General features: G+C 37.8%; 1 protein-coding gene and 1 non-coding gene across 3 annotated transcripts in view; one reads left to right on the top strand and one right to left on the bottom strand.

Moving 5' to 3' along the window:
* The window catches only part of LOC107877736 (N-alpha-acetyltransferase 35, NatC auxiliary subunit), a 26,442-nt gene continuing 12,109 nt past the window's right edge, over positions 1-14,333 (bottom strand). Inside the window, exons 7-16 of one of the 2 annotated variants that reach the window (XM_016724441.2) lie at positions 11,928-12,194; positions 11,707-11,850; positions 10,776-10,910; positions 10,448-10,546; positions 7,720-7,776; positions 7,289-7,493; positions 1,391-1,509; positions 1,140-1,208; positions 642-740; positions 1-555 (exon numbers count right to left, since the gene is read on the bottom strand). In XM_016724441.2, coding sequence (XP_016579927.1) covers positions 316-555; positions 642-740; positions 1,140-1,208; positions 1,391-1,509; positions 7,289-7,493; positions 7,720-7,776; positions 10,448-10,546; positions 10,776-10,910; positions 11,707-11,850; positions 11,928-12,194 — 1,434 coding nt within the window. In that variant the 3' untranslated portion in view covers positions 1-315. The remainder of the gene's footprint in view (positions 556-641; positions 741-1,139; positions 1,209-1,390; positions 1,510-7,288; positions 7,494-7,719; positions 7,777-10,447; positions 10,547-10,775; positions 10,911-11,706; positions 11,851-11,927; positions 12,195-14,333) is intronic. The other variant, XM_016724442.2, reaches the window with a different exon arrangement.
* LOC124886165 lies at positions 1,007-1,106 on the top strand. Its single transcript, XR_007043252.1, has one exon. It is a non-coding gene; the product is annotated as a U6 spliceosomal RNA (small nuclear RNA).

Below are 14,333 nucleotides of genomic sequence, written 5' to 3' on the forward strand. Positions count from 1 at the left end.
TTTCAAAATAAGGTTCTGTTACATTTTTAAAACACTATGATCCACAATAGATGATATATTTTACATAAAATATTTGATTATTCCTTCCCCAAATTACAATATTACATCATCGGAAATGATAAATAAATAAACAAATGAAAACAAAATTTGTAAATATCAAAGAAAAATAATCAAGAAGTGAAATATGCTACATCATCCCATGAGACCTAACAATACTTCAAAACTGGAGATCAAGAGAAGATTTTCACTTCAAGATCTCTCTTCACAACAGTGAAATGATGGCAAAATTTGGAGATCAGGATAAAAGTTCATCTTTCAAGATCTCTTCACCACAGCAGTGGCAAAGAAAGGATGGTGGCTGAACTCGAATTGAACCTTAAGCGATGCATCAACAGCCCCTAGCCGGGAAATAAGACCTAGCGCGACACTGTTATGTTCTGCTACCTGTTCTATACGACGAAGCTCTGCCATTTTATCCGGATCATTAGAAAAACTGCTCCTCAGCTCCTTTGCAATTCTCTGAGCTCCTTTGAAGCAGTTATACATAGCCGTGTTCTGCATAATTAGAGTTCAAGTTACGCGCTAAATGAAAACAACCATCCGTAGAATGGAAAAAAGACCAGGACGGCAATACGACTCACAGATAGATGAGCATGAGCAGTTGTCTCCACGAATGAATAATATGAGACATGATCGGGCAGGCAAGCTTTCAGAAGCAACTCAAAGTGCTGGACAAACCTCTGAGAAAAATAGCAAGATCGGTCAAGAATGGAAATGTCACTACTAGACAAGCATGTAAATGAGAGCAGATCCAAGCAACCAAGCAACAACGGATGTCAATTTTTTTTTTCAGGGGTCATCTGAATCTTAAGTAGGTCAAGGTCCATGTTAATTACTGTAGTAAGAATCCAGCTAACAATGTCTCATGTCAAGAAATAAAATTGTAAGAAGTTTGAGATTTAAGGTTGTAGTAGACGGGATTCAAGTATCTTAGTCAGCTACTTGTGTTCTTTTCGGGGACATCCGATAAAATTGGAGCAATACAGAAAATATTAACATGTCCCGTGCACAAGGGCATGCAATGACGAGTGATGGTCCAAAAATTAAAAAAAAGTCGTGACAAATATGAGAAGGCACACCTCATGCTCAGTGTTGAAAGGTCCTGTGCTGACATACATTTGCCGTTCATTCCTCAAAGCTGCAAGCATCTGGAGGAACCAATAACCAATAAATTCTCAAGCGATTCAGAATCAATTGTAAGTTTAACTAAAAAGCTAACTGCAGTGTGCAGATATGAAAGAGAAGGTAAAACCAAAACGGGTGAACAATTTTGCTGGCTCTGAGAATTAGTGAAAGCATCATAAATAAAAGGAAAAAAAAAGCAAATTACCATGGTAAGACCTTCAGCAAGATATACATGGCACTGAAGAAACAAAATTGCAGGTGGTAGTTGATAATCTTTTCCCCCTTCTTTCACCAAATCTCTTTTCTTCTTCCCCTTCTTTTTACCTGATACAACTTAAATTTTTAGATACACGTCCCTTATCTTGAAAAGAACATAATAGTAAAATTCAAATTGTATATTTGTTTTATATCTGTGGCTGAGTGGCAATGCTATTAAAGGAGTGGCAAGCAGATGCAATAATTAAAAGTTAGGACTAATAATTAAAACAAGAGTCATTAGGCCCTGAAAAGGAAAAAAGAAACCTAAGACACCGGAGAGTGGGCAAGCAGACAACAAAAAAAGAGAATGTCAACTTCAAGTCAGTACATCATTCCCCATGCTTTCCACCTCTATTTTCCTTCCAGCTCTCTAACTTAATACTTGGACATTCAATCTCTCTTTCTGGCTATTCCCTCGGCATATCAATTGTCTACACTGAGGGTGTGTTCGGTACTGACTCAACTAATTTTCGCTCCTCCAAGGGACTTCAGATATGGGCATTTAGATGGGTTGGATTGTACCAAGTCCTAAGTTATTTGCAAGAGGTAGCCACCAGTCGATCAAGCTTTTCCTCGATCAACAATTTTAGTGATTTATTACAGCTAATACTAAATTTCCTTCGGAAACTATATGATAATCCCTGTTCGAGCATCAGTAATTCAGAGAGCAAAGAAATGTTCATACTCTTAACCGTCTATACCCCAATCATGAAGTAATTTGTACTCAATACAGAGAACCTACTCAGCACTCTATAATTAAATTTTTTTTTGGATGACTTTGGTGTCTAGTCATCTTGTACACCTTGATTGTTCCACTATATCGGCATATCCTGCTAAGTGCTACCTATAGAGGTAGGTAGACCTAGGATTTGAAGGTGGCAGGTGCACAGTTACATTCAATATAAATCTATCACTGGCTATCCAATTGATGTGGTCTCTCTGTATATGCACAATTCATAATAAGCATAATACCTTTTGCTGAAGTTCTTGGGTGCCGGTGCACCCTCAACCTACCATATAGGTCAGCCTCTTGCTACCTCCCACCACTCAGGCTTAGGTAGATGGAAAAAACCACCTAGTGTTGTTTTATCTCTGCTACAATTTGAACCCTAATCTCCAACATTTGCACCCACTTCAATGACCACTAAGCCACAACCTCAGGTGCATTCAACACTCTGACTTGCATATGATGAAGCCACAATGTTAGTTTCAATATCTTAAGACCTCTATGCCTTCTAGATATCAGATGTTAAACATTTTACTGATTCAACTCATGCCTTCACAACTTTTTGGTCGAATTCAATTTGAGTCGAGCCACGACACTCATCATGAAAAATGAGATGTCAATTACCCCTTTTTTCCTTCTTTTCTTTCCTCTGGTTTATTTTATTTTTTGGCATTCTAGCTAACGGCAGGTCATCTAATGACATAACATTCTAACTCTATTCAACTATACAGTAAAAAGTTCTCCAAAAAAAGCAATTCAAGATCAAGAAACCGTAACAGGAAAACTGTGATATATCTTAAATTCTTTTTTTGATGAAGTAATAAGAAATTGCATTACTGGCATCAAGAAGATGCAGAATAGTACAAAAGTTAGAGAAAGACAGAAGTACATTAGCTCAAAAACAAAAGGCTACACTAGTACCAGGGAGCTAACAAAGTTCAGAAAGTTCTGAGGGGAATCTATGGGTGAAAGGTTATGCCAACTATATAGATACAAAGTTCAGAAAGTTCTCAGGGGAATCTATGGGTGAAAGGTTATGCCAACTATATAGATACAAAAGACACCTAGCCTTAAGGGAGTGATTTGGAGTTGATAAACCTTCAAAACATCTGTTGTTCCTTTCAGACCATACACACCAACAAATACAAGAAGGTATCATCTTCCAGATTGGCTTGATGGCCTTACCAACTCTCCAATTGCACCAACACTCAAAGGCCTCTTTGGTGCTATGTGGCATTACCCATTTAATATCAAATATAGACAGAAACATACTCCATAAGCCAGCAGCAACTTTACAATGTAAAAATAGATGATTGTTGGACTCAATGTTCTGATGGCACATGTAACATGTTTTGGCAATCTGAAATTTCCTTTTCTTAAGGTTATCTTGAGTAAGACAAACTTTATGAAGAGCTGTCCAGCTGAAGCATATGATCTTTGGTGGGAGCTTTGTCTTCCATATCAACTTCCATGGCCAGTTATCAAGCACTCCATTAGGAGCAAATGAGATTACATAGCTTGCTTTCACCGAGTATTTACCATCCTTGTCACTATCCCACCTTAACTTGTCTGCTTCCTGGACATTTACCACCTGGCCTTCTAGCCTAGAGAACAAGTTGACCACTTCTTCGATTTCCCAATCCTGTAGGTTCCCTTTGAAAAGTACATTCCAGGTGTTGTCTTCCCTATTCTGAGAGATGGAAGAATTTGGTGCACGGGCAATTTGAAACAGCCTAGGGAATTCCTCCATCAGAATGATATTGTCCAGCCACCTATCCTTCCAAAACCTGATATGTATACCATTACCTGCTACCAACCGAGTGTTTTGAAAGAACTCATCTTTAAGCTTGCATATACTCTTCCATAGGCCTACACCATGAGGGGAGTTGGACAGCTTGGAGCACCAATGATTTTCGACTCCATGTTTTGCCTTGATTACTTCCTTCCATAGAGCTTGATCCACCTGAATATACCTCCATATCCATTTCATGAGTAAGCATTTGTTGTGAAGTGCTAAATCTTTTATGTCCAATCCTCCCATTTGTTTTGGCCTTACCACTTTAATCCACTTCACCAGGTGAAACTTGTGATCCTTATTGTTACCCTCCCATAAGAAATCCCTCCTGATCCTATCAAGCTGCTTCAATATCTTGCTAGGTATGGGAAATCGAGTCATGTAGTAAGTTGAAATACTGTCTAACACGCTGTTAATCAGTGTCAATATCCCACCCATTGAAAGATATTGCATCTGCCAAGATGCCAACTTTTTCTCGAACTTCTCAATCACCCCATCCCAAATAGATGTAGATCCAAATGCGGCACCCAGGGATAGTCCAAGATAAGTGGTTGGGAGGGAACCAATGTTACAACCAAGTATTCCTGCAAGCTCTTCTAGGTCTGAAACCTCATTAACAGGGAATATAACACTTTTTAACATGTTTATATGAAGGCCCGAAAGTGATTCAAAAATGAGCAATGTTAGATTTAGGTAAAGAACTTGAGACCTATTTGCTCCACAGAAAACAAGGGTCTCATCGGCATACAGTAAGTGTGAGACATTAACAGTGTTCCTTGTGCCAACATTAAAACCATCTAGCTATTGCAGCTGCTTGGCCTTATCCAACATATTACTAAGGCCCTCCATGGCTAAGATAAAAAGAAAAGGAGAGAGGGGATCTCCCTGCCTAGCCCCTTTTGTGGTGAGAAGAAACCAACTGGACTTCCATTCACTAGAACTGAATACTTCACTGTGGTGATGTTGAACTTGATCCATTTAATCCACCTTTCTCCAAAACCCATTTGTCTCAAAATGGAGAAGAGGTATGACCAATTGAGTTGGTCAAAAGCTTTTTCTATGTCTAGTTTGCATAGGATGCCCGGTTCCTTACTTTTTATTCTCCAATCCAGAACTTCATTTGTAATTAGAGTCACATCTGTGATTTGCTTGTCGTTGATGAAAGCATTTTGATGATTGGAAACAAGTTTTCCCATTACAAGAGCCTTTCTGCCAGCACTTTGGCCGCGATCTTGTAAACGCTCCCAATTAGACTGATTGGCCTATAATCTTTTCGGTGAATTGCTCCTTTTTTTCTTTGGCACCAAAGCAATAAAAGATGCATTGCTAGATCTGACCATGCTACCATGTTGGTGGAAATAGTTTAAAGCCCCCATAACATCTAATTTAATAAACCCCCAAGATATTTGAAAGAAAGCCATTGTAAAACCATTGGGGCCGGGTGCCTTGTCTGGTGAACATGACTTGATTACGGCGAACACTTCTTCTTCTTCAAATATACCTTCCAATCTCATACTTTCCTCCCCTGTTATATTGGCTAGCCCTTCAAAATTTGCACTTGGTCTCCATGGTTCTTGTTCAGTGTAAAGATTTTCATAGAGGTCCAAAATTTCCTTCCTTATTTGTTCTTGGTCTTCAATGATTTCACTTCCCACGGAAAGTTTGTCGATGTTGTATCTTCTCTGAGAATTTGCCACCTTCTGGAAGTATTTTGTATTCCTGTCCCCCTCTTTGAGCCATAAACACCTAGACTTTTGTCTCCAAGATGTTTCTTCTGCCTTTGCCAACTTCTGCAGCTCGACTCTCAGGTTTTGCATTTGAGCTGACTCTGCTGTTGATGCTGGTCTGCTTTCAGCTAATTGTTCCAGGGCTAGCAATTCATCAAGAGCTTTGCTTTTCCTGGTTTCTAATTTACCAAACACCTCTCTGTTCCAGCTTGTAATATCCTTCTTCAGGTTCTTTAATTTTTGTGTAAGGATATAATCTGGACTACCACTGAACGTATAGCCTTGCCACCACTCCTTCAATTTATCTAGAAAGCCTTCAGCTTGAAACCACATATTTTAAAACTTGAAATAAGAAGGCCTAGCTTCCCAGTCACCATTCTCCAAAAGAATAGGCCTGTGGTCCGAGATGACTTTAGGGAGAGCTAGTTGTTTCACAGCTTTGAATGAATCACACCATTCTGAGGAGATAAGAGATGATTGTGTATAGTTAGCTCCCCTTGACCAAGTGTAATATGCACCTTGTAGTGGAAGATCAATGATTTGCAGATCTTGAATGATATCTGAAAAAGTTTTCATAGCCTTGGATCTTCGTATACAATTTAACCTTTCACTCTCATATCGACAAACATTGAAATCACCATGTTGAAAAGTTGGTTACATGTAGATTAGTTAAATGTAATAGTTAGTTACACTGACTGTCACTGTCTCATACAGCTATGCACTGTTACATTAGAGTACCTAACTAACCGACTAGTTAGTTAGTTAGTTAGTTACTACTAATTGACAGCTAGGATAGTGTGAGGAATGAAGGTTCTAGATGATTCTAGAAATATTAGCTAAGTCTATAAATACTTCCTAAGGCAAGTGGATAAAGTAGTTGTAACAGATATTATTTCCCTCCTTCTATCAATATGTACTCTGCTTTTGATTCTTCTCCATAACTAATATTCTTCTTCTCTAGAGTTAGAAGAAGAATTGTGTGTTGTTGCTGTAAATTTCACACACCACCCAACACCCATTGGTTGCCCCACAATCCCCTAACTCCTGCAATTTCATCCCAAAGCTCCACTCTCTCGGGGTTGGTATGAGGACCATAGAACCCCGTAAAACACCACCTGAAGTCCTCGTGTAGGCTTTCTAGTATGGATGAAATTGTATATGAGCCTTGATGGGAGTCGATACAGTTCCACTGTCTTCTGTCCCAAATTATAACGATACCACCCCTGGTGCCACATGGTTTTAATTCTGCCCATCTATTCCCCCAAATCTGTTGCATCAATTTAGAAGACCACTCTTTTATCTTTGTCTCTTGTAGGCATAGAAGTGATATATCTTAAATTCTTTCGGAACCTCTGTAAGTCATGCCCACTACTGACAAGAATCTTAAAGCTTCAACCAGTGAATCAATTTCTATTAACTTGGTACAGAAAAGGAAAATCAATTAACCAAAAGATCCAACACTTAACAAAAAAACTTCCAGTAGGGAACTAGAAATCCACACATAACCATCAAGCATGTAGATCCAGATTGTTAGTTCTAGATACTTGCACCAATAGCTAAGGGAAAAAAGATGGTTTGAACAAGCCTTATTCTTACTGATATCATTGCTAGTCATTGCCCTCATATGTGTTTTCTCCGCAAGCTTGATCAGGATAATATACATGTACCAATAGACCATACAATATTCACCAGGAGAATACAAGTCCAATTCAAAGCCCAACATCAGGAAACGGGAAGCGATCCAGTACGTTTGCTCCTCCACCCATATGAGAATGTGTCTGCATATCTTCATGCAAATATTCTGCGACAAAATTTAGAAAATGAATAATAGTGTCCGTATGAAAAAAGTTCATTGAGGAGATGACAGAGCAAGAAAGATCAGGAATCTCCAATTTGAAAAAAAAGCACAAAGTGAAAACCATAGCAGCAAGCGCTGCTTTATAGGTCCTCACGAGCCGTGTCTCATTTTTTTCAAGCTATTATTATAAATACTCAAATAATTCCCTGTAGTTGAAGAGGATATTCACCTCGTTACTTGAAGTGGCTGAGATATCTCCGCACTCTTTCCTAAAAGCCAGTTCCAGCTAAGAAGAAATCAAAGAAACAAATGCAGAATTCAGTTCACAGGAAGGCAATTACAAAAGAAATAACATAGATTACTCAGTCGCATCAACAGAAACAGAAGCCTATACTTTAAACACGTTTGACATTTCTCAGCACCCTAGAAGATTTTATCGAAAGCCAAACCATAAAAGAAAATAATACAGATGACCCAGTTGCAGCCACAGAAACACACGCCTCTACTTTAAAACAAGTTTGGCAAATAGTGCAACTCAGCATCCCAGTTTTACACATGCCTTGATAGAAACCAATGTTATGAAGGAGTTTGCTTTAACCAGAAATCTGATTCCATGCATACCAGAAACGCTCAGTCAGAGAACTTAATACACACACACACACAATATATATATATATATATATATATATATATATATATATATTGGTGAAGAGGAGAGGTTAAGTGTAGATTTTTCTCAGAAATTAGTCGACATCTTTTGGTGTTCCCGTTTTGTTTCTATCAGATCGAGGTGAAATTTGAACCGATTGTTCCCACATCTTGATCTTCCATTAGAAACTGACAGATCACGATTTGGAGTCCTATAGCTCCAGATTTTCAGCTGAGAACAGTGACTGCATTTTTGGTGATTTCTCGCTTTTTCTTTTGGTGTAAAGTAATTAAAACTTTGGGTTTTTGGTGTAAAGAACAGAATATAGAAGAGGAAACCCAACTAGTGGATTTCATAGGAAATGTGTATGTATTTCTGTCTTTTTTTGTGTAATGTAGTTTGGTGATATTTCGTTTTTCTTTGTGCAAACTTGTACTTATTATAACTCCGTGTTTGGCACTTGTTCGGTGGCCATTTTGGAGAACTTTTGTAACTCTCTTACTGATTTAGTGGAGCTTTTGTCCCGTAATTTTTTACTCTTTACACTGAAGAAGGTTTTCCATGTAATCTTGATGCCTCTTGCGTTTGATTAATTTTGGCATTGCCATATTTGTTTATGGCTGTCTATAGCTGCTGCCCGTCCCTTCTTTGCTTGTGCTTGAGGTCTCCCCTTGGTTCAAAGAGATAAGGGAACACACTTGGTATTTCTTCCACTGCTACCTCAGTCGTGCATTCTTGTTGCCTGTTTTGCCCAACAAATTGGTATGAGCGCCAATGGTACGGAGAGACGAGTATGGAGATCGTGGAGCATTGGTGTAGGCCCAGCGTAGTGTCTTTGCCGTCTATGGGCCGGTTTGCTAACTTTTGCTCATAGCTTTGAAGACGCATATACAAAAAAGAAGCCAATAAGCTTTGATGGCCATGGTCATAAATATTGGATGATGTGGGTGACACATATCTAATCTCCGAATTAGCTCATGAACAGTGACAGGTCACGTGGAACTTTGTTCAAATAGGAGATCATTGAGTGTGTGAGAGCAAAGTCCCCAAGGAAAGTAGACAAGATAAGGAAGCCACTAATAAGATGTCGGATACTTTTAATGGTATGAGCCTTTTGGGGAAAATCCCGCGGGCTTGATCCAAAGCGAATACCACAGCATGCTAAGAATACCTTTGGATTGTTTTAGCCCAACATAATGTCCATTCGTTACCTTTGGGTCCTTTTTTGATACCATAACTCAATAATTAGTCTTTCAAGACAAATTAAGGTTCTCTAAAACCAGACGTTCCATTTTCTAAAGGTACAGAAATCTCCTAACAATAAGGGGAGTGTTAGCGCAACAGTAAGGGTTCTCACCACGAGACCAGGAGGTCACGGGTCCAAGCCACACAGAAAGCCCCTTGCAAAATGCAAGGTAAGGCTACCTACAATTAACCCAATGTGGTCTAAACCTTCCCTAGATCTTGGGCATAGCCGGCACTTAGTGCATCAAGTTGCCCCTTTTTTTAGTACAAATCTCTATAGCAAACATCTAAAGATCATTAAGCAAAGCTACTATATTTGATACAAATACCAATTTACCAAAATGACTACTACTCTCACGTTAGGGCAAAACATATACATTAAGGACTTGTTTGGTGCGAGGGATAAGGGATAATAATCCTGGGATAAAATGCGGGATTATTTTATTCTGCATTTGGTTAGAGGTATTAGTAAGTCCCAGGAATATTTATCCCACCATTACCATAGCGATGAGATAAGTTATCCCATATATATGGTGGGATAACTAATCCCATGGGATATCCCAATCCATGGAACAACTTTGTTTATCCCATCCCTGATACCAAACGACCCCTAAGTTTTATATCTTCCCTTTAACAACAAATGAATATTGTTAATTAAATTGATTCCAACTAACACTGTAACATATTTTAACTTACCATGTACAACATACAGGATCTCAATGCAACCTTAGGGAAATCACACCTATGTAAACCATCATAAAGACAGATACTTTTGTTCATATTCCACTTGCATTACACACCAATCATTACACTTAAATCTAAGTAAGAAATCATTTCACGGACTGTGGTTTACTCGTTATGCATTTTTACCAGACAACTTAAACATGTGAAGAGTTCAAATTCTACTTCTCTTCCTTTAGCATCTGAACATGGAGGAATCTAAGATGCAGGCCCCAAAATGTAGGAAAGTATGATCATGACTAAAAAGAAGAGACAAATACACAAGAATAGAAGTATAAATGGGATAACAAACAGCATGTGGACAAGTATTAACTGTTCAAACCTGCACGTGTATGATGCGCCAATCTTGCAAAATCTTTCCAAGTTTTCGCCTTTGCCAGGAAATGTTTGTACAAAGAACTCGAAGCAAAGTGATTAACAACTGTTTTAGACAAATACATGTTTTAATGGTGATAGATCTCGTTAAACAGACTGGGTAAATGGAATTTGATAAAAGCAGAAAACTACCCCGTTCAACGACAAATAAAACTCAAAGCAGATCAGTTCAACATTTTACAAGTACCAATACCAGGAAGAAGCATAAAAAAGCTTAAGAATAGAGTTTTTCTCTGGACATAGAAATAATCTGCATTCAATAAATTCATGCTTACTTGCCCAAGCTGTACAACAGGTTCGATCTTCTGAATATCATGGTTCTTCGCCACCTCAGGTAACAAAGAAGCTTTACAAATCACAGAAAAGACAGAATCACGCCCATAAAGCTTCCCATCTTGAACCAGCAAATGCTGTTGATTAGTCTTTCACATGAGAATGCCATTGTGAAAAGATTAAAAAAAAAAAAAACTTACAGACTTGGATCACCTCAACCCCCCCCCAAAAAAAAACCCAACCCTCTGGGCAACTGATAAATGAATAGTCTTTTGGTGACATATTCGTCATGTGAATTCAGATAGCAAATATCTTTGTTGATTATTGATAACTCGAAAAGCTAATGCCAACCTTTTGCTTCATAACAACAAGGCTTATTCGGTCATAAGATGGCCCAATAATAATTAAATATTATGCAAAAACTTTAACTGAATTTAAACATCGAAGTCCCCAAAAACTTGTAGAGAAAAGATAAGCATAATAGCGTAACTACAAATTTCCAATCATGTCATCGCCACACATACCAAGATGCATTAACATGACAATGTGAGTCATCATCTGCATATGTTAGCAAAATCATTGACATTGGGAGAAGAAAAATATATTCAATCTTGTACAGCTCACTTCATGGTTTAACAACCAGGCCTAAATTTAAGAATACCTTTATATGAACTCTAAGATCCATTCTTTGGGACAATACACAGACGATGATTTAGAATTACATAAATATTAAATATTTCTCCCTGCACAAATTGTTCTTTGGACTACAACAGTAAATACAGCAACTTAATGTGGGCTATTCTAAGAGTTGCCTACATCGGCTTTCCATTTCAGGGGCTAAGCCATGTGAATTAACAAGATTAGAACAGGCAGAATTGACGTGCACAATGTTCATGAATTTCGAGTGCGGAATTTACATGTGATAGAAATTACCTGGAGATGAGCTCTAGCAACCAATTCGGGTCGCAACTTTTGAAACTCGACCACAAATCGTAAAAGACCTTCAAAGACTGGATCTAAATTGTAGGAACATATGATCTCTAGCTCATGAAGAAGCTTTTGGAAGTATTCAGCTGCCTGGTACAAGAATGCAAACATGATTTGTTGTACTAATTGGATCAAAGCAAGGTGCTTATGTGCTTTTCACGCTTTACCTTCTTCCAGCTAATTGTCTCAATAGCACGAGGTGGAGTTGGAGCCGATAATCTACTATTTAAGGTAGAATCAAACCCAACAGGTTGACAACCTGAAGCAGTTGTTTCATTTTTCATTCCATCTTCTGGTGCACTTATAGACCTCAAGAAGTCTGCCGATTTAATCATGGAATCTAACTCTTCAAAGCAACAAGCAATATGTTTCTTTGCCAATTCCAAACCTCTGCCTTGTGGTCTCTTTATATTCATCACAACATGGTAAAAGTGCTGGAAACCCAAAGAGATAATAGTATAAGTATTAAGAGGAACAGCAGTAACCTTTTGCAGTAAGGCCTGATGACACACAATATCTATTTACAAAATGAATAGAAAGGTGCAAAGATGTAGAATCACTATGCCTCATTCATTTGTTCATTAATCAACTGTGATGAACCAGCAAGAACTCTAAAATTTTACAAGTTAGATGGAGTTGAAAATAATTTTTATTCGAAACCCTTTTTCATACATACTTCATCAAGGTAGCTGGTTTACAAAACAACTATAAAAGTAATTCTATTGTTGCTAAAGATACAACTAATTTACTCCATTTCTTTCATCTCTACCCATGGCAAAAATTAGCAACAGAAAGGTACTGTCTTAACTCTTAACAGCGATAGTGGTTAGGGTAAGCACCCGTTATATTCCAAAATCCCTGACCAGTAAAAGTTAGATTAGACCATTATCCTTCGTGATGCATTTGATTGCAGGATATTCAATACCAAAAGAGAATTTCTTTTTAAAATATTTAAGTAGACTGTATATTTAAAATGAAGCATCTTAACACCACAATGGTTCTAAGGCAGTACAAGTATCAGGAATCCCAAGGTACAAAATACAACAACTGTTACACCTCAATCTCAAACAAGTAATGGTTTGTCAACTGAATCCTCATTAACCAGGTTTCTCCATTTAGTTTCATCCCGAATTAACATTATACAAAATAAAGATAAAGTTAGAAAGTACAAGAAGTTCCCTATAATTTCCACTTTTATAAAGATCTCTGATATGGCGAAAAGACTAAAGAAAGCCTAGACCTAAAATAAACGTACCAATAAGAATATATATATATATTCTCAACTAATAGCAATTGGTACCGCCTACATAGATCTTCTTCAATTGTGTTCAGCCTTTCACTTAAGTCTGCATGGATTCCAAGAGACTGTGCAGAAGATCTTGTCACATCGACAACAGTGTTATATGTGCTGTCAAAAACTTGGAAACAAACAGCCACCTATTCCTCCATTGTGCAGTAGCTTCAGACATTTGGAACATGTTTTTTCTCAATAGTGTACTTAATTGGGTGTTGCCAGAAATCATTAAGGACGTCTACAGCATCTGGAGTCTATGGAAAGTTGGTAAATCCATCAGAAAGGTCTGGAGAACGATTCCTAAACCTATATTCTGGACAATTTGGATAGAAAGGAACGTAAAATGTTTCGATGGTTTAGCAACTCCCTTGCACTCCCTAAAAGCTCAATTTTTAATTGCTTTAAGTAGTTGGAGCAGTCTATCCCCTATTAGCTCCCCTGAGTCTCTTTTGTATTTTGTAAGCTCCCGATCTGTAGCATAAGACTTATGTAGTAGGACCAAGAATCTCTTCTTTGTAATCAGCAAATGCGCAGTGCTTTTGTGCATCTTCTTGATGCTTTTAATACTATTTCTTACTTTATCAAAAAAATAAAAAAACATCTTCACCAAAATGTTACGCCTGCTTCACCTGGGGCAACATGCTTGGAGAATAGTTTAATATCGGAGCCTCTCCTTTCCTCTCAGCTCTCCTCCTACTTCCATTATAAAATATTTAGAGCATGGTCTGGTTATACGTTTATTTATTTTTCTTCAGCAGTTAGATATGCAAATTTATATTGAAATAGGGTTAGATCCTCCTAATCCCCAGTCCCTGAGGACCCTAGCTTTTTCTCTTTCCTAAAGGATAAATCACTTCTAAATGGATAAAGCTGCATTATTCCTGATTTTTTGGTAAATATTCCCGACCGACCCATTTGTCTCAAAAGCTAACAAGCTCCTTGAATTTTCCGGGTCTTGTCTCAGGTAATAAACTAAAAAATGGTTTTTGTCAGGCCTATAACTGAGTTTACCTGTGGGTCCGTGACAATACCTATAACCAAATGTGGGGTAAAATAATCCAGGATTATAATCCTTATCCCACCGATCAAATGACCCCTCACAGTTATTTCACTAATAAGAACTCAACTCTTTTAAAGATCTAGTCTAACAATTGGATACTAAACAGTTAACATTCTAATATTCATTTATGATTAATTCTCAAAATATTCATTTATATGATTCATATGGACCCAGTGAAACTCGCTTGAGTTACTTTTTTTCCCTTTTGATAACGGGCTT

Source organism: Capsicum annuum, chromosome 7, assembly GCF_002878395.1.
Source record: "Capsicum annuum cultivar UCD-10X-F1 chromosome 7, UCD10Xv1.1, whole genome shotgun sequence".
In the NCBI taxonomy this organism is placed as follows: Eukaryota; Viridiplantae; Streptophyta; class Magnoliopsida; order Solanales; family Solanaceae; genus Capsicum; species Capsicum annuum.